The sequence below is a fragment of the Podarcis tiliguerta genome (assembly GCF_965153285.1).
Source record: "Podarcis tiliguerta genome assembly, chromosome: 14".
Taxonomy (NCBI): Eukaryota; Metazoa; Chordata; class Lepidosauria; order Squamata; family Lacertidae; genus Podarcis; species Podarcis tiliguerta.
The window spans coordinates 21,626,638-21,654,026 of NC_139547.1; the positions used below are offsets into that span (position 1 = coordinate 21,626,638).

Sequence of the window (27,389 nt, forward strand, 5' to 3'; positions counted from 1 at the left end):
ACACACACAACCTTTCTAAGAGTAGTTTTGCTTATACATAATTGCCAAGGTGCCTGGCAGTCAATCCTGTGCAAACACACTGGCACTATTTGCATACAAGATTGAGATAAGAAATATGCCAGTTTAAAACATTGGCCTGGCCAAAATACAACTTTAAAATGAATGAACTGCAGCTAAAATATTATGTTCGTTTTTCACATGGTCTAGTCCTTCCCCCGTCCACCCCCTAATATTCTTAAGAGGGTCTCTTCTCCAGTCTTCAGTGAGTAGCTGGAAGTGGGGCGGAAGAAAAAGGTCCTCCTTTCCTTTCACTCTCCAGTTCTAATCTGAAAACTTAGGCGCAGGACTGCACCCAGAGCTCAGAAACTGCTCGCGCTAATTAAATTACCAGTCACAAAATGTGCCTAGAACAATGGGAGTTTCGAACACTGAGGCCCTGGTGAAGGCACTGACCCTGTGTCTAGAGGACATGAACTGCTAGTGTATCCCCATTGATGGCAGCACCTTGCATAAGAAGACTCTCAGGCTGCATGTGCACTTCAAGCAGCCTGCAAAGGCGTTCTGAGCTAACTGCGGTTGGATGGACCGCTTCAAATGACATTTTAATTTAAAGAATATTGGCACCCATATTGAAGCTGCATTTGTGGATCAGGAGGCTGCCCAAACGTGCCCTGACCAGCTGAAGAGACAAAAGTGCCAGCTGCCCACCCCCATGTTCTTTTGCAATACACTATCAGCCCCACCAAGTGAATCTGACCCACAACCAAGCACTTTTTGGGTACCAGTGTACCCTGCTTGTCACTGTTTGCAAATCGTCCTCCTCCAGCGATAAGGAAGACTGAGTGCCACCATTCCTGCCCGTCTGGTAGGGCTGCTGGTTTTTAAAGGGTTTTTTAAAGGGTTTCCAGAGCTTTAGAGGGTGTTTGCAGGCTTTTTGAATGGGTGCTTCAATTATACATGACTTCCCGTATGCGCACGGTGCCTCAGAACGTAACCCCTGCATAAATGGGGGGTTGCCTGTATATGTTAAGTGCAGACCAGTGCTGGTGATTTGTTTCTCTCAAGACAAACAGAGGAAGCAAAGGAGGGGAAAAAATGAGGTGAAAAAACAGGGGTAAATACTGTGGTGGCCAGGAAATGAATTAAGAAGTTTTCACCAAGTGCTTTCCCAAGGGTGTAGCAAGCCTGAGGTCAGCCCAGCTGCTCCAAACCTTAATCTCATGTTCTTCCTGCATGTCCCTGAAGTTCTGTTCAAGTATAGTTTTTTTGGTTGGCTTTACTGTGAAGTTTCCAATAAAAATTTTAGTTTTCTACCCAATCATCTAACAGGGCTCTAGAACTTTAGGGTAGGGCTGCCATACATCTGGAATTTCCTGGACATAGCCAGGATCTGGCAGCTGGAAACAGTGCCTGGGTGAAAATTGCTGAAATGTCTGGGAAAATCCGGACGTATGACAGGCAACCCATGTCAATTTTGGTGAACTTCCTTAAAAATGGGCAAAACTTTAAAAAGCTCAACAACTTTTGTGTCCAGATTTTCACTTTTTGAAATATGGCAACCCTACTTTAGGGCAACACTGTTAACGTAACTATCTTGCTCTGTTATTATCTTGTGCAGGTGTTAAACCAAGTACTTTTAAGACTAGCTCTTAACACAAATACAAAAAACCACTCTGCCCAACGAACAATTCCAGAAAGTCTATAAGTACTCAGTATTTCTGATAAAGCATTTCTGATAAAGCATTTGCATGACAACTTAAAAACTCATGCTAAGAGACAGTATTATAACAAGTGATGCTACGATAATCCTATTTAGGACCATGGGTCTTTGTTGTTGTTGTTTTACTCTAAAATTGAGTAAATTAAAATTATCTGAGATTTTGAATGCTTTGAACTTGTTTGTATCTCTTCAATGAAGCCTACCCCCACCATCTATCAAACAACATTTCATGTTATCAATCAAAAGTTATACGATTAAAAATATAAATGATTACATGTCAGCTTTTCAAAATCTAATATTAAATATTATTGCATGCTCATCATCAGCACACAGTTATGAGTACAGTGATTTTGAAACTTTCGCTGGAAGACAGTTTGCCCACCACTACTGATCTTTCCTCTGCAATGTGTAGCCAAGGGGGAATGAGGCGGCTTAGCATTGCCCTGTGTGAACTAAGCAACCACCTTAGTACATGCTACAGAATGCTCTGTAATGTCCAGGAGATGTATCACAGATATCACTCTGTCTACAGTATTCCCTTCATAAAGTCTGAAAACCACTTTAACATACTACTGCTTACCAGCTATCAAAGTACGGCTAATGGCAAATACTTTTTAGGAACTATCAAATATAGATAATATAAACTGGCAGATATCAAATAGTGAAATAAAAAAACCATTGGATATTGAAGCTATCAAATATTCTGATGAATATTTGCATAACTAGGGAACAGGTGGAGATTATTAGACATCAAGACTCACACAGTCATTTTTGGGAGTAAATTCGCTGAAGTTCTAAATCTGTTTTGCAAACACTTGTACTGCCATCTTCTGGCCACACTTACCACAGGAAGGATAAAAAATGGTCGTAATTTATTCTACTGGACCTTAAAAGATGATACAATTTGCAATACTTGAAGTTTAAGCTAAAACTTGCCAACTCTTTATGCATTTTGGTCATTTATAACAGGCTTCCTCAAACTCGGCCCTCCAGATGTTTTGAGACTACAATTCTCATCATCCCTGACCACTGGTCCTGCTAGCTAGGGATCATGAGAGTTGTAGGCCAAAAACATCTGGAGGGCCGAGGTTGAGGAAGCCTGATTTATAAGCTCTGCTTTAAGGCAGCAATAGGCTATTTCTGTGCTATTCTCCTAATTAACTAGTAGTATATTTCATGGCACATATCGACCCCCTCATTAAATGCTCAGTTCCATGTTAGCACCATCTAGAAGGAATGGGCTTTGTGTTTATGCAGCACATGCACTCAGACATACATGTACAAGATCTAAGAGATACAATGATAAAGCATGAGAACTATTTCTTGCAACACAAAAATATTTTTCTTTTTCTTACAAATATAGCCAACGGTAAGCAAGCGGAATCTACTCTACTGGAGCAATGTAAGATAATACAGAAGAGTCTACAATAAACACACTACTGTCAACAGAAGGTGGGAGCTACATGAGGAGAACTGAAAAATGCATAATCATGCTTTCCTTGAGTGTTCAAAATCATTCCCATAATAAAACCTCAGCCTCTAGTAAATCTATGTATATTAGACACATGAAGGGGTACTTCTGTGGCATACAAAGCTTTGTTGGATTTTGGCAAAACATGATTCACTTGGATCTGTTTGTTCCATAAGTTCTTGCCTGTTTATGTGGCCAGTAAGAGGCCACATAAAAGTTCTCAGAGTTTCCCTTTCGTTAAATTCCAGTTTTTCTGCCATCTTATCTCGAATTCACCAATTTTACATTTTAGCACATAGGCTCCAATTCACTTTATGTACACAGTGGCCATGTTCATACTTTCCTGGAAACCATTAACTATGGCAGGGGTGGGGAACCTGTGGCCTTCTAGACCAGTGTTTCTCAAGCTTGGGTCCCTAGCTGGTTTGGACTACAACTCCCATCATCTCTAGCTAGCAGGACCAGTGGTCAGGGATGATGGGAGTTGTAGTTCAAAAACAGCTGGCAGCCCAAGGTTGAGAAACATTGCTCTAGATGATATTGGACTCCAAACTTCCATCAGTTCCTGCAAGCATAGCCAACACTCAGGAATGCAGCAGCTGTAGTCCGGCAACTTATGAAGGGCCACATTTTAGCCACCTCTGAACTGTGGCTTCCCATTAATGCACAAATGGCTCTCTCTTTGCTCCCTGCCCCCCAAGTGCGAACACAACCCCTGGTTTAACCGTAATACACAGAATTTCTTTTGTTCAATTCCTGTAGTACATAGTTCTGGAGCACTGCCCTTAATTAAGGATGGTCAATCTGTGTCACTTTCACATTGTTAATTCCCAGGTTGTTTGTTTACTATTTGCAAGTTTTAAAACAAAATTAAAATGTCTGTACTAGAATCTCATTTAGAATGGTACTTATGTTTTACTACATAGGCTGAAGGCTGCTTTTAAAAAGACAGAAACTTTAAACTGGTAAAATAGCCACTAACAAGGGGCTTCCAAGACCAGCTGCTACTGTGACTATGTTCAAATAGGGCTGCAAATGACTATGGAAATGATGTGGAAATATACACCGAGCCTCCCAGCGACACTATACCGGTGGGGGTGGGGTGGAGGACAGAGATGGGTGCTCTCACGGGTCCAAATCAGATCTTTTCACTCCCAGGAGCTCCCTTTGAACATTTGCAATGATGGCTGGGCTTTGAAGCTGCTTAGAAAAACTATGTTACCAGTTCAAAGAAACCAAAGACACAAAAACAGAACACCTCTTAAACATTGCTACAGTGGAACCTTGGTTTTCGAGCGTCTCGGAAGCTGAACGATTTGGAAGCCGAATGCCGAAAACCTGTAAGTGAATGCTTTCGTTTTTAATGCGCCTTGGAAGTTGAATAGCTTCCGAGGAATGTTTCTCCATTTTCTCAATGGAATTTGCCAACCGCCCATTGTGCCTCGATTGTAGAACATTTTGGAAGTCGAACGGTCTTCTGGAACAGATTATGTTCGACAACCAAGGTACCACAGTATCATCATCTACATTTGATTGTTGGCTTACACAAAAGTTTCAAAGCACTGCTTTGCTGTGGTTCTGTTCCTTCTTGGATGTCTATTTCCCCAAGCGTGATACTTGAGGAATGCTCTTCAGCCCCATGGAGCCTTCAATGTGGAGTTCCTCAGAATTAGATTTTATCCCACATTCTACTTAACACCTACATGAAACAGCTGAGTGGGGTCATACAGAATTTTGGAGTACATTGTCAGTGATATGCTGATGACACCCAGTTTTACTTCTCCCTTACGTCTGTAGGTGTCTTGGACTGGATGAGAGCCAATCAACTGAAGCTCAATCCAGGTAAGACTAAGGCAGTTAAAGGGTGGTTTTCTAGATTGGATAGATGGGAGGTGGCCTGCTCTTGATGGCATTACACTCCCTCTGAAGGGGTGGTATACTGCTTGAGAATACTACCGGATCCATTGCTGTCGCTTGAGGCTCAGCCAGCTTCGGTGGTGCAGAGTGCCTTCCATCAACTTTGGCTGGTGGCCCAGCTGCACCCCTAACTTCTGTTGTCTATGCTCTGGTAACCTCTAGGTTATTGCAACATGTTATACATGTTGCCTCTCCAGGTGGTTCAGAAACTTCAGCTAGTGCAGAATTCAGTGTCAGGTTGCTCACCAGGGCAAGATGGTTTGAGAATGTAACACCAATACAGTGGTATCTCGGGTTAAATACTTAATTCGTTCCGGAGGTCCGTTCTTAACCTGAAACTGTTCTTAACCTGAAGACCACTTTAGCTAATGGGGTCTCCCACTGCTGCCGTAGCACAATTTCTGTTCTCATCCTGAAGCAAAGTTCTTAACCCGAGGTACTATTTCTGGGTTAGCGGAGTCTGTAACCTGAAGCGTATGTAACCTGAGGTACCACTGTACTGGCCTGATTGCACTGATTGCCAATTAGTTTCCAGGCTCGATTCAAAGTGTTGTTTTTGACCTGCAAAGCCTTAAATGGCTCTGGAATGCAATACTTCAAGGATCACCTCTTTTCAAATGAACCAACCTAGATCCTGTGATCATCATCTGAGACACCCTTCTTCATTTGCCACATCCATGAGAAGTCTAGAAGGTGGCAACTAGAGAACAGGCCTTTTCAATGGTGGCTCTCTGTTTGTGGAACACTCTACCCAAAGAGGCTCATCTGGTGCCTTCATTACGTATCTTCAGGTGCCATTTGAAAACATTCCTCTTCTCCCAGGCCTTTGGCTAATTAAACCATCTATTGCCTTTTAAAATGGGGGGGGAGGTGCTGTTCTGTTTGTTATTATATTATATATTTTTGTGTTTTTTACATTGTAAACCTCCCTGTGCTCCTCAGATAAAAAGCAATATATAAATTTAATAAATAAATAACTTAACAAGAGAAAACTAACATAGCCTAGATGCAAATTGAATGGACTCCTTGAGCATCCTTGCAACCTGTTATTTCTCTGGTATGTACAGTATTCAAAATACTTAACAGAGGAGAGCCCCCTTGTGGTGGGTTTTGCAATTCCATAGCTTGCCTACTCACTTTTTTATTTTTTAATTCACTATTAGATTTAAAGTACAGAAAATTAGAAATACAGAAATTAAGTCCTACCCAGCTTACCTGATCATTTTGTGAAGCCAAATGCAAAAAGAGCCACATTCAGATGATAAAAACCTACGCTCAACATGAGTGAGCTTCATACAGGTATGCAGTTCCTTCATTTCTCCCTCCAGCGAACAAGCCAGGAAGCGGCAGTTAACAATAGCTTCCCATTACGCCCAACCAGGAACTATGGTTAATTGCTTTCAGTCAAGTCAAGATCTGGAGGCTAACTTTAAAGTGACGGTTTCCAGATTCAGGCATGACTGGAAGACAAGCTGCCATTTCCCATCTGGTTTGCATACTCACACCAAGTGGGAAGCAAGGTTCATGAAGTTTGCACATATCTTGACTTACTAAGCAGAGATGTGATCATCTGAATGCGGCCACTGCCATAAACCAACCAACCAAGCAACCAGAGTTTAAAGTGAAGGTGCAAAGGATAAAATCCTTGATGCTTGGTCAAATTTCACCCCCACCTCATTTAAGTCAACCAACCTCCATGTTCGAGGAATACACGGACACATCTTTCTTTTCCTCTTGCTGCTGAGAAATGGAGCAAGGTCCAGCCATTGGCATCTCGACCATTTGGAGAATAGCCCTGCTCTAGCATCTTGCGCACAGTGTGAACATCTCCAGCAGCCACCGCAGCCTGAATCTGCAATTCTTCCTGTAGTTCGGGGTTCCTCCGGCAGTGGTGATGTAACATCCTCGCAGAATCTGCCTCCTAAAGAAGGATCATTAGGTCTCACAGGTCACCTGCAACTGAAACACAGTAAATACATATCAGAATTGGAGAGAGGGAGAGTGCCAAGAACACTCCATAGCAACATGGATAAACAGGACAGGGTCCACAAAGCTGCACACACACCCCATGTGCCAGGGCTTTTCAGTCCCCACTACCCCACTGTACCCCCAAAATAGCCATTTGAGGAGGCTGAAGGATCAATTATAAAGTCAACTTTCACATAATAAAATGTAATGGTACTCAAGATTTTAGAAGCTTAACATTTTATTACATTCCAAATGAATTCCTAGATATTTAAATTCATGCCATTGGTCAATCAGTTGTTCATTCATTGCCCCTCAGTTTCTGATATTTCTTTCCAAAAATCGTAACCTTTATTTTTTATTTCACCAAGCCTAGACACTTATCCCTTTACACCTACATGTTTAAGACTGTGAGGGTGATCTGGCTGTGCCATTTAGGCCCCTCATTGCTCTTACTTCCTAAGTATCAATGGACACAACTATTTCTAATAAAATGTCATGCAGCATTATCTACATAGAATAGAATCATAGAATCATAGAGTTGGAAGAGACCACAAGGGCCATCGAGTCCAACCCCCTGCCAAGCAGGAACCACCATCAGACCACTCCTGACATATGGTTGTCAAGCCTCTGCTTAAAGACCTCCAAAGAAGGAGACTCCACCACACTCCTTGGCAGTGGCAACAGACATGTTGCTCAGGAACAGTGGAATTAGCTACACTGCAATTCAAATGGACTATCTATGCATTTAAAAAAATCTTTGGGTTCTTTTAAGATTTGCGATGTATGCATTTGCATTATACAAGTGAACCAACAGCTTTTCTCCCTCCTACTTAGATTTGAGCAAGTGTAGAGGATGGTTTTGGGACGCGGGTGGCGCTGTGGATAAAACCTGAGCGCCTAGGACTTGCCAATCGTCAGGTCGGCGGTTTGAATCCCCGCGGCGGGGTGCGCTCCCGTTGCTCGGTCCCAGCGCCTGCCAACCTAGCAGTTTGAAAGCACCCCCGGGTGCAAGTAGATAAATAGGGACCGCTTACTAGCGGGAAGGTAAACGGCGTTTCCGTGTACTGCGCTGGCTCGCCAGATGCAGCTTGTCACGCTGGCCACGTGACCCGGAAGTGTCTTTGGACAGCGCTGGGCCCCGGCCTCTTAAGCGAGATGGGCGCGCAACCCCAGAGTCGGACACGACTGGCCCGTACAGGCAGGGGTACCTTTACCTTAGAGGATGGTTTGCTTCCAACTTTAACCAAAGAACCAGTAGAAAACTGTTATTGTTCAAAAACTACACTGGTTTTTTAAAAAATAGGTTTCAGAAACACTTATACATATATAGAAAACCATAACTAAAATTGCTTTGCAATCCTTAAAGTTGCTTTGCAGTTCTTAAACATTCTTTCAAATTTGCCTGGATGTTCATATTTTGAGTAGCAACAACTAGAGTAGCCACATTGGCTGCTGACAAAGTTTGGTATTTAGTATTTGGCATAGTTTTCTCTCTCTCATAAAAACTGTTTTTCTGTGGCCGGGTAACTATAACATGTTTAATAATACAAATCGAGCCAGGGAGGGGGGAAATTGCAATGAAACTTTCATTTATTATTTGCCTCGGCCATTTATCCCCAATGCTATCACTGAAGATAGCACTGAATGAGTAGATCCTGGATGTCCTCCACTGTTACTACCCTAAGAAAGAGGCAATGTAACCTTTTATAAAACAAATCAAAGTTTCAAGTGTTCAATTAAATAAATAGTTACCTTATAAGCAGAGGTCACTTTTTGTTAGTTGTATTTCCCATCTTCATTATACATAACCTTGTTGGCAGGTATAATGTGTCAAGCGAACTGCTTTCCTTGAAATAAAGAACGTAGTCTTGTTAGATCAAAACAAGCAAAAATAAAAATTGTTCATTGACTCTCAAATGTCACAGATTTCATGCATCTTAACACTAGGGTGTCTAAAACAGGGTGAAATAACGGGAGCAGTTTGAAAAAAGATGCTTAATTTAAGACATGTAACTTGGCAGGGTAGAACAGGATGGAGGGAAAATGCAGGGTGGACAAAGAGAAGGAAGAAGAGACAGTAACACACACTGGCGCATCAGCATCCCATCTTTTTTCTAGTAGGCACATAGATGTACAAGCATTAAAACCCTAAAGGTTATCCTGTGAAGAAGATGGCAGGTGAATGATGCCTCCTCACGATAGTCTACAGAAATACACCCAACACTCTTTCTAAAGATTTCTGGGTAAGAAATAATTCCCCTCCTGTGAAACCTCTGTGTGCCAAATGATCAAGTAATAAGTTATGGTTACGGAATAGAAAGGTTATGGAATAGAAATGCCACTACCAGTTTAGGCCTGGTTTGGGGTCCTAAAGTAAGGTTATGGAATAGAAACTACTTTGGTTCCCTGGATGATGATCTCTGTCTCAACCTATGAGTTGTTTTCAATACTTGTTTTCAATAGTTGAATACTATACTAATTCAAGCATGGTATCCTTCTGGAGTGACTGTCCAAGTTCAATAACTTCAATAACTCAAGGATATTGAAGTTTTTAATGCATAAAAGTTTTTAATGCATAAAAACTAACCTGGATGCTGTGATCACCATCTGAGGCCCTTCCTCGTGTGCCTCCTCTGCAAGAGGTCCGGAGGGTGGCAACACAAGAATGGGCCTTTTCTGCAGTGGCTCCCTTCTTGTGGAATGCTCTCCCCAGGAAGGCTTGCCTGGTGCCTTTGTTACATATCTTTAGGCACCAGGCAAAAAACATTCCTCTTCTTCCAAGAACTTTGGCTAATTAAACAATCTATGCCTTTCTAACTGTGGGGCTTTTGTTTCTGTTTGTTATGATGGCGTGTATTTTTGTGGTTTACATTGTAAACCACCCTGTAAGCTTTGTATAAAGGATGGTACAGAAAATTATTATTATTATTATTATTATTATTATTATTATTATTATTAATGGCTTATATACCCACATGGCCTTTTTATGCACAGGTCATAGGATCATAGACTCAGTTCCTTTCTCGGGATTATAACTGTCAACATATATAGACAATGTACAACACTCCTCTTTCCTGACCTCCTTTCTCACTTGAAGGCTCACTCCTATACTTGCAGGGAGGCAGTCAACAGATTGTGATGAGCTTCAATGGCACATTAGTGCATCTGGCACTTATTCAGAACAGGATTTGACTTGGATCTAGAAAAATGGTATTCAATGCTGCTTTACTGATGTTCCATTTCTGGTGGTCCTATGCAAGTCACTCCAGCTAAACATCAACTAGCCAACTGTAAAGTGGGACTCAATGTCAGTGGAGCACTGAGTAAATGAGTTAATGATTATAAAGCACTAGGCATATTATTGGTGTGCATATAAATTAAGATTTGAATTCCAATTTAGACTTGTTAATGTTAAATAAGTGTATGAACCAGATCTAGGTTCCCTGTGAACTGTTTCCTTCCCCACATGTTACTTTGATCCTAAATCTAGGGAGGTCCCTTTTGACATTAGTAAACAGGACCTTTAGACTGTGGACAGGATGATCCAGTTCAACTATCCAGATTTTATCTTATTTGTATATAAAATGTCATTTATAATTTTATATGCTCATTGTTTTATAATACGATTGCAATTTAAACAAGTGCAAAAAAACTCAAGATCACAAAGACTCCATAAGAGCATTGCAATATAAAATAGCACAAACATTTGAATATACTTCAGCCTTCAGATAAATGTAAATATTTAACATAAGATGAATTTCAATCAAACTAAGATAAAACACTTAAGGCCAATATATTCCACCTTTTGTTGTTTACTTTGCAAATCTTTCGCTGGTGACATATCTTCAAATTCCTGCAATACTAAAAAGCCCCCGTAAAACACACTGAGCCTCACTGAACAAAAACAACATTTGACTCTTTCACTGCTAGAGTATCAATAGAGCCCAATCTCATCAAGACATTTTTGATTATAAACATACATCAGTCACAGAGGATATCCAGTTTCCAGGGATATGCACAAAATGCCATGGTTCAGACAAAAATCTCAGCTTAATAAGTGAAGATACACATGATTCTTGCCCCTACAAGAAATGGGCTGCAGACTTTCTGGTTTAATTGCAGTGCACCAAAAAGGCAGTGCAAGATAGACCATGCAGGCCCAAGGCTTTTCCATATCTTAGCTTATACAGTACGAATCTATGCTTAATATCTGAACCACACAAGTGAAAAGTAGCAGAAATTGATGCTCAGAAAAGCACAGATCCAATTAGAAGTTAATCCATAGTTATGAGTTTACTTGGTTCTAGTTGCACTGCCTTCTCTTCACTTTGAAATCTAACTTGTACTACTATATTACTTGTATAAGCAAAAGATATCCAAAATGGAGACCTTTTTACATGAAGGCCTATTGTAGGCCTATTCCTATTGGAATACAATGAATACAATGGAGCTTCCTTTGAAGGAAACATGCATGGAATCAGTCTTCAATAATTCCCTATATTGCACACAATACATGCTATGTAAAATTTAGAACAGCTAATTCTAGAAGGCCATCCAAATTTTCCAGGGTAACTAGCCAAAATACAAAGAGAAAACAACTATGCACTTGCATCTCTCAACATTTTGATCATTTTATCACAGTGGAAGCTATGTAAGACATCAGCCAACAGTTACAATCCACTGTCAGCAAGCCAAGAATCTGAGTAACAACACTCACAAAATAGTGTGAAAGCATAAAAAACCAGGATTGAAGTTTGTCACCTGGATACTGGATTCTTCCATTACATCTTTGCCTCTTGACTTTTGTTTTGGATTCAAAATCTGCGAATTTATTCTGCAGCGGCATGAGCCTGCAATGACAAGAAGAACCAGGGGTTGCAGCTGGTACACGTTAATTCCTTACTCTAAATTTGTTTTATTACATTTTACTCTACACTTCCATCAAGGAGTGCAGGGCAGTTTATTGGTCTCCCTCCCCAACCCCAATTTATTCTCACAACAAAACTCTGTATTTTGTTTTATGCTGTTTCATTTTTTTAAAAATAAAATAAAATAAAATTGGACTCTATATTTCTAATCTCGGGCCTTTGGATGAAGGGGTGGGTACAAATAAATAAATAAATAAATAAATAAATAAATAAATAAATAGTAAATAATCCCTGTGAGGAAGGTTAGGCTGAGAGATGGTAACTATCCCTAGGTTGCCCACAGAATTTCATGATACAGTACAAAGTCAAAAGCAAAGTCGTACAGGCCAATTAACAATATTAAGTAGATCCTGCAAGATTAAAAAGGGGAAAACGCTTAACTCTGAAATGGCTAGGCCAGAGATTTTCAACCTTTTTGAATCCACGGCTCCCTTAACCAACTACATTCTTTCTGTGGCACCCCTGTGGGGCTCAGGAGCCCAGGAGCACCACTTGCCTCCAGAGCTTTTTCGAACACCCTCCCTTATGGAGTGTTCCCTCAGTTTCCGCTCCTCTCCCTTCGGGAGTCCTCCAGGCAGCTGCTGTTGCCGTCCCGGTCTCTGAGCTGCCCCCCACGCCCATCCCAAAGAGAGGTGCCTCCCAGAGGCACCATTCGCCTGCAGAGCCTATAGCCAGGGCCACTGCAATAAACAACTATGCAAGCCTTTGGGAGGCAGAGACACAAGAAGGCATCAGAGGAGGGAGGGAAGGAAAGAGGGACAGAGGCCAGTGTTGCCCGTGGCACCCCTGACCATCATTCAGGGCACCCGAGGGTGCCATAGCACACTGGTTGAAAACCACTGGGCAGGCCATAGAAGACTTCCCTGTGACAGTTTTCAAAGACTATGGCTGCAATCCTTTAACAGCCTAGCTGGGAGTAAGCCCCATTTAACTCAATGGAACTTACTTCAGAGAATATTCATATAAAAGTGTGCTATAAACAACCACCTAAGGATCATGTCAGAAATGTAAAACAGATGGCCAAAATAATAAGCTTCAGAAATATAGATCTATGATTCAAACACATTGCTGTTATGCTTCAGTAGTCTTAGAGCTACATAGAAGAGTACAGTGGTACCTCTGGTTACATACACTTCAGGTTAAGGACTCCACTAACCCAGAAATATTACCTCGGGTTAAGTACTTTGCTTCAGGATGAGAACAGAAATCGTGCTCTGGCGGCGCAGCAGCAGCAGGAGGCCCCATTAGCTAAAGTGGTGCTTCAGGTTAAGAACAGTTTCAGGTTAAGTACAGACCTCTGGAACGAATTAAATATTTAACCTGAGGTACCACTGTATGTGCAAGTTACTTCTGCATCTACTTGCTGCTTTCGCATACATGTAGTATATCCTTCACTTCCAGAGTACGACAAACCTGAGATACCCATATACACTTTTCATATTTGAAACTGGCAATGTATTTGGGACTATTTTGTTTCCTTTTCTGTTATAGCTTGAAACTCATAATCTGCCCCCCAATTAAAATCTTTAACTTATAAAAATTGAAGCACAGTTTCTTTGGAATCTAATAGCTTGTGGGCCCCAAAAAGCACTCAGGGATAACTTGAGACCTGCTGACTGTATGCTGCCAAAATTGCTGGCAGTGAAGGGAAAGGGATAAGATTAGCAAACACCCCATTTCCAGTTTTTTGGATTTTGGCAACCCCCAAAACGGCAAAGGTTAAGCCTTAAGCCCAAGCCCCTGGAGAACAAAGGAGGAAACAATTTTATTTAAAATTAAGGAAGGAATGAGGTTATGACAATATTAAGTGGATCAAACTCAAGCAGTATTGTTGGTCTGTTGTAGCATATACAGTGGTACCTCGCAAGACGAATGCCTCGCAAGACGAAAAACTCGCTAGACGAAAGAGTTTTCCGTTTTTTGAGTCGTTCCGCAAGACAAATTTCCCTATGGGCTCGCTTCGCAAGACGAAACGTCTTGCGAATTTGTTTTTTTTCTTAAAGCCGCTAAGCCGTTAATAGCCGCTAAGCCGCTAATAGCCAGGCTTCGCAAGACGAAAAGACTCGCGGAATGGATTAATTTCGTCTTGCGAGGCGCCACTGTATTACCATGGCACCTTAAAGCAGTGTTCCTCAAGGTTTTAAACTAGGGTTCCTGTTCTGAATAACAAGTCAGGCCTCTAGCTCAGTACTATCTACACTGACTAGCAACAGCTCTCCAGGGTTTCAGGCATGAGTCTCTCTCAGCCCTACCTGGAGATGCCAGGGACGGGATCCGGGACCTTCTATATAAAAAGCAGGTGCTCTGCTGCTGAGCTACAGCCCTTCCCCTACCCACCCGTATGACTGTCCCCCAATAAACTGTCTTATGGGTGAGTGTGTGGAGATTCTTGCTCACATGCTGCCTGTGGAAATCTGGGGATGGTGGTCCTAATTGTATACTGGTCTTAAAATGGGGAATCAGTTACAACATTTCCACCAATTCCCCCCCTCCACAAGAAGCAGCCTTACAACAAAGCAGCAGCTATAGCAGAGCTCCCTTATTCCCAAATCATGTTAGTATAATGTGGCACTGGGAATACAGTCATACACAACCCTCCAATATATCAAATGTGGATGCTCCACCAGAGAGCATTCAAACTCACCCAGATCCTGGCTAGTGAGGGAAGGAAAACCCTAGCTTTTCAGCATCCTGTCCTGAAACTCCTCCAAAATTTTAGGTGTTCTGTGCCCTGCACCTCCCTCAGAGCAGCCTGCTCTACAATTTGAAAATCACTCCTTTAAGACTAGCATACTTGCTGTGGAGCTTTCACACCTTGGAAATTCACTGCTACTGTTAATTTGCTGTGTCATACTAGCATTTATTAAATATTTTAGTTTTTAAAAATCTATTTCTATGATCTCCTATATGAGCTGAACATTATATTTAAAGAACTAGAAGAATATCTCCATTTCATGCCTTATGTCTTCCTCTGTTGCCCTTCTCTCTCCTCCTCTCCCCACATCACAATTTAGAGTGTAAGCTCCTTGAAAGAGGAACCCATCTTCTACATCACTCTGTAAATTGCCATATACTTGGATGTCAGTATATTAACTCCCCCCCCCCCCGACACACTAAGAAGAGTGCTATAAAAGGCCACATGTCCACTAAGAACGTAGAGTGGGTAATGGGGGCAGATGTGTTAATCTGCTATGCAGGAATCAACTTCTTCCATATCCCACATATGATCACTGTGATCTGCAGGGAAGCTTCTCCTACAACGTCCAAAGATTTCAGAAGCTCACTCCACAGTAATTTGGAGCAGGGAGCAATGTGGTTCTATGGAAAAGCATTCCTTTCAATATATGCCAGATGCCCACTACCTGCACTTTCCAGAAACAACTGTAAACACGCCTTCCCAGCTATGTGAATATGTATATCCTGTAAGTGTCTAGCTGGTATAGCTGTTTTATCTGCTGCTCTTTTCTTTACTGTTTTAAACTGCTGAGCTGCTTTACTGCATTCTCTACATTTCCGTGAGACGTGTGGAAGGTGACAAAAATCCCAAATCTCTGAGGTACTCAGAAAAGGCTTCTCATTCTAAACACATAGTTTTTAATCTAAAGAAAAGAACTCACCATTACTTTTCAATTCCTTCATGCCAGAGAAGGGACAATATAGGTCACCTCATTCCTCACCACATACCCTTCCCAGATCAACTCATCTTGATTTACCTGCTTCCCTTCTCCCAGAGATGGGAAACCCGTGGCCAGTCAGATGCTGTTAGAAAGCAAACTCCACCTGCCCTAACAGAACTCTTATTAACAGAACTAACCCACCCCATCGTCTTTCTGATTCTTCCAAATGAGTCACATTTATTCCTTCTGAATCTATTCCTATAATCTCCAACTATGTTCCCAAGCTTCCAATTTGCCTCTGACAAATAAGTGACCACATTCCATACCTCCCCATCAACACACAACCTAGCACTACAATCTTAACCACATCATTAGAAAGTAAGCCCCACTGAACTCAATGGAATGAACTTCTAAGTAGACATGTGCAGAAATTGAAACTAAACATCAGTAAAAGCTTCCTGGTAGCACAAGCTGTTGAACAGTGAAAGACTACTGTACTTCAGAACGTGATAGGCACTTCAGCATTAGAGCTTTTTAATCAGAGGTTAGATTGCCACATTTGGGGGATGCTGCAGCAACAGATGTCCTGCACTGGCAGAGGTTGGATTAAATGACCTTTAATGTACCATCCAACACCATGAGTCTTTCACTTTGGCGGGGGGGGGGGGATATCGCTTTCAGACACTATTATAAAATAATTAAGTTATTTATGTGGATACAATAAAGCAGCCAAGCAACAATTACAGGATAATAAACAATGCTAAGTTGTTTCTTTAGGTTGCACTGAAACACTAGCTCAATATCAATGGCCAGGACGAACTACAAGCAGAAGACAACTAGCACAGAAGCCAAAGAAAAATCAGGGAAGAGAAGCCCCCTCCTCAGCACAAAAATGCAGCAAACTACTACAGGAGAAACAAAACACTCTCTCTGCCTCACCCTCTGCCAGACCCCAGAAGGGTTCTAACATTTTTTCCACCCTCAGACTATTAACTTTTATAGCCATTTATTTTTTTTCCAGTTTCTTACCAGCCTTTCCCTGCAAGGTCTACATTTTTTTAGTAGCCTTCTTACCTGTCTGTCAGCCAGAGGTCCCAGGATAGGTTATAAGAGTTAAAAACAAACAAACACAATTACAAAAACAAAACAACTACAGCCATAAAGCTAGGTTAAGGAGCGTTCACTGAAATAAATAATTAGAGAAATAGCAGTTGCAAAGGAAAACTGGGTAAACCTAGCCACCCCAAACTGATATGGCGAAGGGGCTAAGCACCCCACCACACCTCTAGCGGAGCAGGCCCCTCTCTAGCTTGCAAGGAAGGAGCCAAGGCAGATATCCTATCCCTATCCTATCCCTGCCCCTCCTCCACCATCCCAGGTGAGGCTCACCCAATAATAATAATAACAGCTGCTGCTACCACTTCTCCTCTCCCCCAGCCCGTGCTGCTATTGGGGGAGGGGGCCGCTAAGCCCCTCCCTCCTCGCCGGCCGTTACCTGTCTGTCTTTCCGTGTCTCTCTCTTTCTTTTTCAGTCACTCACGGGCCCGGCCCAGCCGCCAGCCCGCGGCCACTTCGCCCCCTCGCTGGCGGGGCAAGGGGGGGAGGGCTTGCGTACTCGAGGAGGAGAAGGGAGCCGTAGGCACGGCTGGGAGAGCGAAGAAGAGAAGCGGCTGCGGAGGGGGACTCACTTTGCACCGACCGACTGACTGACTGAGGAGGAGCCACCTCCTCTCCTCACTCCGGGGTCACAGGGCAGGGGCTGACCTCGGCGACCAGCCAATCAGCGGCTGCGCTCGGCTCCCCTCCGCCTCGCGCCGCAGCCCACCGCCTCTCCCGATTGGGCCGCGCGGGGGTTCCGAGCGCTCCTCCCCTCCCACATCCCCGTTCCCTCCCTCCCCTCCCCACTCGCTCTCTCTCGCTTCCTCTCTGTCCCCCCCCCCACTCCCTCCGCCTCACCATAAGGGGCACAGTCCCGCTGCACTCCCTTTCGCCACTTCCGGAATCATGGCAGTAACTTTTTGTTGTTGTTGTTGTCTCGCCTGCTAACGCCGGGTGTAGAAAAAGAGCTTTTCGTCTAGAGAGTGAGTGGGAGAGCGGGGCTGCCCCCCGAACTCCCCACATACAAAACGATGGCCCGTAGCGGCTTTCCCTTTAATTCCCCTAAAGTTCATGCTGCGCGAATTTACTCTAAGCTTTTCTTATCTCTATGGACTCCCACCGGAAGTTCCGGGTACTGGTGTCACTCTATTATTTTGAAAAGTAAAAGATCTATATGTCCTACGGTTCGCTAAGAGAAAGAGCGGGGCGGAGCCTTCCTTATCTCCCTCAGTGCCGGAAAGCGCGAAGCAGGGTTGTTGTTTTTTGCGACGGGGAAGGCGGGTCGCTCGGACTTTCCAAGAGGAGGTGTTAGCGCTGCTTCGATTGCTAGGCCTAGAAGCTGGGGTGGGTTGCCTAGCAACGCACGAGCGTTCGTTGTAGTGATGCTGTTGGAGGGCCTTGCGGGGGGGGGGGGCGCTTTCCGCTCTCGGGACGCGGTGGTAGAGCCTTGAGCGGTTTGAGTGGACTGTTCCACGCTACGGGGTTGTGGGTGGGGGAGAGGCTTCCTTTATTATGGGAGGCAACATGCTTCAGAAAACCAGCTGCTGGGGAACGCGAGCAGGAGAGGAGTTATGTTTTGGCTGTGCTTGTGGACTTCCAAAGAGTCAACAAGATGGTGGACTAATCACTAATGTTATGTTGCCTTTATTTCCCACCCCCACCCCCGCCCAAGTTGTTCCTCTGCTTGTCTCCTTATTTAATCCCCACAACAACCCTGTGAGGTAGGTTAGGCTGAGAGGCAGTGACTGATTGCAATATATCTACATGGTTGCAATAATAATAATTGTTTATTATGTATACCCCGCCCATCTGGCTAGGTTTCTCCAGCCACTCTGGGCGGCTTCCAACAAAAGACTATATATCAATTTAACCCCCCCCCCCCAAAAAAAAGTATTAAAATCAGTTAAAACAATTTCCAGTCAGAAAAATAGCCAGGTGGAAGGCTAAATGAGCCTTCAGTTTGATCCAGCAGGACTCTTACATTCTTAATGAACTGTCCTAGTTAAAAAAAATAAAAATGGAATTATCCCTCACCAACCACTAGAACATCACAGACAGAGCTGTTATCTGTCATCAACTCCCTCCATCCTGTGTGCAGTTCTGTTCATCCTGTGCTAGTTATGGACTTCAGATTTTTTGTTTTTGTAATATATGCAGCATACAAAAGTCCACTCAGCCCCTTCAGAATCCTACCACCTCATTCTGCTCTGTAAATGTATTAGGTTTCAAGGAAGGACTACCAGGAAGAGATGGGTATACATTGTATTGATAACTTTTAAGATGAGGCATATGAGGGAAGGACTAGGATGCAAAAAAGTTCTTGTGCTTTATATTACTTAATATTTGTAGCATTTCTTATGTAGCCCTCTAAAGATTTCAAAACACTTCCTATTACAACAGTGTCGTGCCAATCACAATAATAATTAACCTAAGAAACAACCTAGGTTGATTAACCTAGTATATTGCATCCTTATTTCTCTTAATGGTCTCAGGTATGGGTGAGTTTTCAGTAATGAACATAGTTCTGAAATGTGTGTTTGTTTAGCTGAAATGTGTATTTGTTTGGCTGAAATGTTTTATTTGCCAAAGCCATGTGCTTTCTTGCTAAAATGTATGGAATAGTAGATTTAGACTGCGATCTTATACATACTTTTCTAGGAGGGTGACCTCATTAGTGTCTGCTTCGAATAGACTTGTAAAGAACTGCACTGTTGGGCTGCAATATCTATTTTTATTGTTATATCCCACCCTTCTTTCAAGGAGTTCAATATTCATAGTTCTGATATGCTTTATGTCCCCCACAGATATGCATAAGATTGCACTGTTTCCAAAAGTACTTACTTCCCGCCAGATAACTAATCTAAACTATTTGGTCTTCCTGCTGATTTAACAATTTCCTGCTGCTGATGATATTCATTATTGCCTTTAATTCTAGATGCACCAGAGAAAAAGCTGCATGAAATGATGAACTTTCCCTGCTTATTGGAGAAGCAACTCAGATCTCTGTAATGTGAATGTGCAAAGAATGACTGAAAATAGCAAATTTTCCCACAATGGGGACTCTCTCCAGCAAATGTATGATGATATGCTGGCAGATGCCTTATTTCTGAAAGATAGTCATAGTTGTGCAGCTCTTCTAAATCCTCCTATATCACTGCAACACTTGTCATCAACAAATAGAAAATCATGGGCAATGAGTCTGTTTTCTCCTAACACTGGTGCTCAGAACTCTTCTGATCCAGCGTTTACAGTGCTCAAGACAGATGATGAGCTGGACACATCTGAAAGTGTGATTCGTTCAATATTCCAGTCACGAGAAATTATGCTGCTTCAGTTAACCTTGATCAAGATGATGCTATCCAAAATACAATCCCAAGGAGTGGCAGTTAAATCAAAACAGAAATATGTAGAGATTATTAGAATTCTTCTGAAAGAAGCAAACATAGACTCAAAACTAGTAAGTTTTTGGGTGATTCCCCACCCCCACCCCCCAAATAGCTCCGTTGCTAAGATATCCCTTATCTACAATTCCTCCCTTTTCCACTTATTGCAGATTCATCTGTTACTTATTTCTGATAAACAACTATCTTACCAGGCTTCCAAAGCTTTGGTCTTCCTTGTGCGTTTTCAACTAACAGAAGAGGTGAGTTGCAAAGTGGGCTTTGGGCTAGTTCCGACTAAAACAGCTTTCTGCTTCACAATTTGTTTTTTGAAGTAGATGTGTAATTAAGTCAGCTGCATCAATCAGTTGATTTAAAAATCTGTGCAAGTAATTAGGGGATCCTTTTTAAGTCAATCATAATGTTGTTTTTAAAGTTCATTATTTTTTATTTAAGTACTTTAAAATCTGTGGATGGCAGATATCTTCTTAGAAAAGGCTTTCTTTTGCACACCAGAGGGAATTATGGGATGTTCTGTTAAGTTCAATGGGATTTAAAGGTAAAGGTAAAGGGACCCCTGACCATTAGGTCCAGTCGTGACCAACTCTGGGGTTGCGGCGCTCATCTCGCTTTATTGGCCAAGGGAGCCGGCGTACAGATGACATGCTGGTCATGTGGCCAGCATGACTAAGCCGGTTCTGGCGAACCAGAGCAGCGCACGGAAACGCTGTTTACCTTCCCGCCAGAGCGGTACCTATTTATCTACTTGCACTTTAACGTGCTTTCGAACTGCTAGGTGGGCAGGAGCTGGGACTGAACAACGGGAGCTCACCCCATCGCGGGGATTTGAACTGCTGACCTTCTGATCAGCAAGTCCTAGGCTCTCTGTGGTTTAACCCACAGCGCCACCCGTGTCCCTTCAATGGGGTTTACTGTTGGGTAAATGGCTGCAACTGTGTACCTACATATAACTCAGTAGGGCTTACTTCTGGGTAGACTTATAGGAGAATGCTGTTAATTGATTAAACAGCCAATATTTCTTTACTTGGCAGGGCTATTTTTAAGGTGGTGTTTGAGAAATGAATCACTTTTTTTTCTTTTAACTAATCAGATTCTGTAGGGTTACTCCATCATCCTAGGCTGGTTTAATTGGGGTGGGGGGGTATGCTTCTTTACTGTGGGGTGGGAGGGTAGAACAGTCACTCAAAACATGGTCAGACAAAACACTTGCATCTTCGGGGGCAAAAGAGAGGAGGGTTTTCTACATGGTAGTGCCTAGATTGTAGAATGTCTTTGTTGGCGAGAGCTTCCTCTCAACTGTTATTTAAAGCTCTACATTTACAGCTTTTATTCTGTTCTTCAGTTGCAAAGGCTCTGAGTGGCTTATATAAGATAAATAAAAGCAAGACTGCCTCTGTCTTCAGGCTTACAGTGTTGAACGAGTGGACAGACTTCATATAATGATGATCTACTTTGTTGTTTTTGCTAGAACCCCAATATGCACTAACCAGAATTGGGTACGAAATGCCACTAGCATTGAAAGTACAAGGTCCTTCTGAGCATACTTTGAGCCTAGGAATTTGTTTTCACTATCTGAACTGAACTTGCAGACCTTCCACACAATAGTCTGCTTTTGGTTATTCTGGGCTTTATTTCAGTAGTCAAATTGAGGTGGGAAAAGTCATTTGTTGTTGCTATTGTTGGGAGTCAGAAATTGTTACTATAGCAAAGTGCTCAAAGATCTTCCAATAGATCCTGATCTACCTTCTGTTCACCCTTTGTCCTGGGTACATGACACAAAACGAGAAAGTTTATGGAAGGAGGCAACAGAAATAATGACATCAGTTGTTAAAGCTGCACTGTAATTTTTATAATGACCAGCTTGAATTGAAACAATACAGGGAGAGGAGCAGATAAATGCAGCTTGTCTTGAAGGCATTGGCCACTGCCAATAACAGATGAGGAAAGGAAGAGCCTGTCCTGTCTCCAAAGAGCTAGTGAAGTAGCCTTGCTTACCAGTTCTCCCTCTGCCACAACCTGATAGAGTTAAGACTGTTCCTTTCAGTAGGCATGGGGTAGGATAGCTGCTTTGAAATACAGTGGAACTTTGATAGTTAAACATCTTAGTTGTTGAAATGTGCTCCTGAATGTCGTTGAAATCTGCTCCCGAATATCGAAAACCTGGAAGTCAGTGTTCCTGTGTGTGAATGTTCTTCGGAAGCCAAACATCCAGCGTGGCTTCGGCAGCTTCCAATTGGAAGCTGCGCCTTGGTTTTTGAACCATTCCAGGAGTCGACCGGACTCCCAGAATGGATTAAATTTGAGAACCAAGGTACCACTGTATAGATTTTTGTCTTGTGCTTTTAGTGCTGTGTTTGATTCAATTACTGTTAGATGTATTGAATATTATGTATAGAAATGCAGAATATAGTAAAATAATATTGATTGCTACTCCCTTTACGATTTTCTTAAAAGAATACCAGCATACCCAGACATACCTGCATGTCTTGTGTCTCATTTGTTGCCTGCCTTCTCTCTCTCTTTTTTAAAAAATGAACAATTCTATGCACATAGAAAAGTATCATGTCAGAGAGAAGGCTAAGCTAATTATTCTGTGTCTGTAGGAGAGCAATGGGTGATGGGTACTGACTCTGGTGATTCTATGGTGGCAGCACACGTGGCCCCTATTAAGCATGAGCTCTGTGTATGCATGCCTGGGTTCTGATGCAGATTCTCTCGCATGTTCAGCCAACTTTTGCATCCTCAGCGTTTAATCCAGAGGGCGGACGCAGGTGAAGCCTGTTCTCCTGTTTCACAAGCCTACTGTATTAGCTTTCTTTTGGTAGTGCAATACTAGAAGAATCAGGCAGAGGGCTTCATAACATAAGAGAAGCTAAATATTTGTTATTCCGGCTTCAGAAGTATTTGCACACTTAAGGGGCTGATCAAGACAATGTCTGCACAGTGCATTAAGGGTTGCAATATCTCATGATCCACTATCCAAATGCAAGACCTTAAGCCCAGCAGCTGCTAAGTAGTGGGTGACAACTTCCTCACAAAATCTGTCTGTTCACTACAGTTTCTTTCTACAGTCCCCCCCCCCAAAAAAAAGATTTTTATTGAAGTAAATCAAAGTCAAACACAATAAAAATGAGAGAGATACGAAAGGGTATCAGGTAGATCATAGACTTGGAAGGGACCATGAGGATCATGATCATGAGGATCATCTAGTCCAACCCCCAGCAATGCAGGAATCTTTTCCCAAGACCATTAGGAAAGCCAAATTTCATGTTGTACTGTGGAGAGGGAGTCCTGTGTATCTGTACTTGTTGTATTTAAGATAAAGTCCCACCCAACATAAGAGTTTTTCAGAGTCCTCTTGTAAGGTTGTCTGTCCATTTGGGGGCAGTGAAAGTTTTAGTAGCTACCGGCATCCATGCCAAAAGTTTCTGAAAGCTAAAACCTTTCAGCTGATTGTCCTATAGATACAGTAAACAGAGCTGCGGTGAGTTGGAATATTTCTAATGATATAGCTGAGCTCTTGCCAAAGGACCGAGTGATTCCCATTCACTTCAGTATTGCCTTTGTATTTCATAATTTGACCCAGAGAATGCAGTGTTCTTTGCTGTAAAAATGTCAAGCCCATTACAGAATGGCCTATCCGTTACCTTCCCACGGCAGCGGTACCTATTTATCTACTTGCACTGGCATGCTTTAGAACAGCTAGGTTGGCAGGAGATGGGATGTTTCCATCACAGAGTTCCATTGCTCCAGAAGTGGTTCAGTCATGATGGCCACATGACCTGTCCATGGACAAATGCTGGCTCCCCCAGCCTGAAAGCGAGATGAGCACCACAAACCCACAGTCGCCTTTGACTGAACTTAACCATCCAGGGGTCCTTTACCTTTTTTTACGTACTATCCATTGTGGAAGCCACCATTGGTCTTTGTGTTCTATTTCAAGTTATGGATATTGGGAGTCTCAAGGCTATTCACATGTTCCCAAATGCTCAGGTGTAGGCGAAGAGGTCAGATTGCACCTCTTCAGGTCTACCAGTTGCTTGAACCCTAATACAGATAATTGTTTTTTCTCTCTCTTTTTTTAGGGTTCCCTGAACAGTGCCTGGTTTGCTTTTTGTTCAGAGGCTTTGTCTGGGTTTCCCAAGAGCAGCCATGTAGCGGAATGCCTGTGGACTCTTACAAACGTGATCAGAGAAATTCTAAAAGATGAAGGATTGTGCAAAGGAGGTATTGTTTGAACCAAGTTTAGTTTGTAAATAACTTGTAGGGGAGATGAGTTAGCTCTGTATTGAGCATAGGGGACCATTTAATGCTTCTGGCGGCCAATGATCCCAGGTTAACGATGGGGGTGTAGTAAAGGTTAGCTGTGGGTTTGTTAAACGATGGGCCATTGAGCGCTATAATTAGTGGGAGGTGGTCGCTTTCGGTGTTATGTCCCACTTGGAACTTCGACACAGAGTTATAGGTGAATCTTGATATCAGATTATAGTCTATCACACTTCCTCCCATCTTTTAAAAATGGGTATACTCCTCTGGACGATCCTCTTCCTTACTACCGTTTAATATCATCAGCTCCCTTCTTTTCGCGACCTGGGCTAGACATACCCCCGAGAAATTACATTTATTATCTTTAGAAAGTCGTGAAATGCTTGCTTCGGTTGGACTTTCAGGGTCCTGAATCTGATTATATTGGCTGTGAAGATTGTTGTCATCAATTCCCATACGGGCGTTGAAATCCCCCCCCCCCATTATGATCGGTGTAGAAGGGTGGGAAGATTCTATGGACTCTAGGAATGCCTCCAACTCTGCCCAGTTAGCTTTCACTATAGATTTTTTTTGGCAGGGGGGCAGATAGACATTGACCACTACCAGGGCATCTCTCTTAAATTTGAGTAGGACTGCCATTGCTAGTGAGTTGCAGTTTGGGAGGGCTTTTAAGGAATGTTCAAGCTCTGTGGAGATAAGGCTAGCTAGGCCTACCTCCGCTCACAGATGGAGTAGCAAGTAGGGAGTGGCAAGAATACCCATTGAACAGAATGGGGTCCCTATACCAGGTCTCCTGCAGGAGGATGATATCGAATCGCTTAAGAAACATTGCAAGTTGTTGATTGTTTTTCTTAGCGCGCCATCCTGCAATGTTCCAGGACAGCAGCTTTAATTCTCTGTCCCTCCATGGTGTAGATTTGTTGGGTCCACGGAGTCCAGTGACCCCTTTACATCTAAAAAAACACTCCCATTAAGTTTGTAAATAGGCATCTGCTGCATAAGAGAATGATTATCCATAGCTCTTGGGGACTTAAGGGGGTGGTTTGGACTTGGGGGAGTAGCTATTTCATTTGGGGAGAGTTTTAGATAGTTGAACCAGGTACACGGAGATGTGACAGTCTGTTTTAGTTTTGCCTTACCATACACCAGCGGGGGCTGCGATTGGTCTTCCGAATCTACACATTTAAAGGTGCCTCCCACCGTCCTCTTGTCCACTAAGCACTTGGGGGATATAGGCCGTCTGTGTGAGCCTTCCGTAGTCTCAACATGGGCCTCCTTTTTGGTCAGTCTGCTTCTCAGGGTGTCCAGTCTAACCAAGATTTCCTTTTGGGCTGGAGTCTGCGTCTCCCACTTTGATTTTCGGGCACCTTATTTGTCTACCTTAACCATTCCAAAACTCAGACGGGCCTTTACACTGGCTAGACTAAATATGTTACCCTCAGCTGTTCTTGAAGGTAGATATCAAAAAATTCCATTCGAGAACCGGCTCTGCCCCTGTGGAGCTGGCTATGTAGAAACGGTGTCACACGTTCTCTTGTATTGCTCCCTATATAAAGATCTCAGGGACGAGACCATTATGCCGCTCCTATCTGCCATCCCGGGCCGCTCTTGTGAAGCCAAATTGTTCTCACTCCTAGCCGACCAGAACAGCTCGACAACAGAGAAGGTTGCCAAATTTATCGAGAGAGCAATGAGACTGAGAGCTGTTATCTGAATGGCACCAGTCTCGACATCCGGATTCCTCGCCTAGGATCTTATGATTATTATCATTATGCTTTATTATTATTATTTTATTACCTCTGCCAAGTTTTAAGTACTGAGATTATTAATTTACCTAGGGTTTTAATAGGTCACAAAATTTTATGATAACTATATTTGTAATGTATTTTTGTTGGTGTTTGTTCCTTGATGCTATGGCCTGTCGGCTACGCAAATAAAGTCTACTACTACTAAACTTGTAGGGGAAGAAGGCAGCATATACTAGAATAGTTTGTGTGCCTGAAAATATTTACTGTGAGCTTTTCTGTCTAGAGCAAAAATCAATATTTAGAAGTTTAAGATTTTACAAAGCTGCTTTAATTTAGTAGATGAGCTAAACTGTCTTAGAGATGGTCCTGAAACACTGCTTGATGCTGTCGTTATAGGTGAGCTACAGAAGATTCTTACTTCTCTTGACAAAGTGCTTGAAGACTTTTACAACCGCATCCCATCTTCTTATTCTGAGATTGCCCAAGTATCTGCAAAAGCCACAAATGACTTGAGCAGCTTTCTGGACCTCCTTGAACTACTTGTGGCCTCCAGAACTCGGACACCACTGAACCTTGTCTGTCAAAGGATGTTGCTTTTGAACGTTTCATGTGTGTTGGGTCTTGTCACTTCACCCGTTCATGATTTAATCAAGAAGAAAGCTATCGTGCTGCTTAAGAAATGCATTCTTCACAAGGCTGGCGAAGACCTAATCAAGGGAAAGGTGCCTTCTTTCTCCCACCCTGACCTGCATTTTGACAAGGACAGATTAGTGTTTGCTGGTGTCGTTCTGCAGTTTGTAGCTACTGGGTGGCTGAATCATTTTACCCTTAGTGAAAAGGCGAGCCACTATGGAGGCAGTCAAGTGAAGCCAGAAGTGGGTATCTGTTGCAGTCCTGCTCAAGTGACCCTAAGAGCCCTAAGCTTGGTTTTGCTTAAAGCTTTAGAGGTTAAGATAACAGATTCTGCATCTGAAGCTGAAGCCCGAGGTAAGTTTTCAAAGTGGCTTACACCCTTCCCAGCCATTAGTTTTGTGGGAGACGGGTACCTTTAGAAAGGAGTGAAGAGTGATAGGCCGGTCTCCCTGACTGCAGAAGATGGCGGACTCTCCTTCATTAGAGGCTTTTAAACAGAGGTTGGATGGCCATCTGTTAGGAATTCTTTAGCTGTGATTCCTGCTTTGAACAAGATGACCCGGGGGTGGGGTCCCAACTCTACAAAAAATCTGTGATTCCCACATCAGACGGTTACCATTTT

General features: G+C 42.8%; 2 protein-coding genes across 10 annotated transcripts in view; one reads left to right on the top strand and one right to left on the bottom strand.

Moving 5' to 3' along the window:
- ASB7 (ankyrin repeat and SOCS box containing 7) overlaps positions 1–17,461 on the bottom strand; it is a 39,489-nt gene extending 22,028 nt beyond the window's left edge. For 2 of the 6 annotated variants that reach the window (XM_083412283.1, XM_083412280.1), the window contains exons 1-4: positions 17,117–17,461; positions 11,794–11,926; positions 8,829–8,923; positions 6,801–7,067 (exon numbers count right to left, since the gene is read on the bottom strand). In XM_083412283.1, coding sequence (XP_083268409.1) covers positions 6,801–7,011 — 211 coding nt within the window. In that variant the 5' untranslated portion in view covers positions 7,012–7,067; positions 8,829–8,923; positions 11,794–11,926; positions 17,117–17,461. The remainder of the gene's footprint in view (positions 1–6,800; positions 7,068–8,828; positions 8,924–11,793; positions 11,927–17,116) is intronic. The other 4 variants (XM_083412281.1, XM_083412278.1, XM_083412279.1 and 1 more) reach the window with 4 other exon arrangements.
- A 17-nt stretch (positions 17,462–17,478) lies between these two features.
- Positions 17,479–27,389, top strand: part of LOC310663709 (protein Lines homolog 1-like) — an 83,317-nt gene continuing 73,406 nt past the window's right edge. The window contains exons 1-5 of one of the 4 annotated variants that reach the window (XM_083411957.1): positions 17,479–18,440; positions 19,655–20,176; positions 20,273–20,362; positions 24,206–24,347; positions 26,531–27,121. In XM_083411957.1, the coding sequence (XP_083268083.1) occupies positions 19,745–20,176; positions 20,273–20,362; positions 24,206–24,347; positions 26,531–27,121 (1,255 nt within the window). In that variant the 5' untranslated portion in view covers positions 17,479–18,440; positions 19,655–19,744. The remainder of the gene's footprint in view (positions 18,441–19,654; positions 20,177–20,272; positions 20,363–24,205; positions 24,348–26,530; positions 27,122–27,389) is intronic. The other 3 variants (XM_083411956.1, XM_083411954.1, XM_083411955.1) reach the window with 3 other exon arrangements.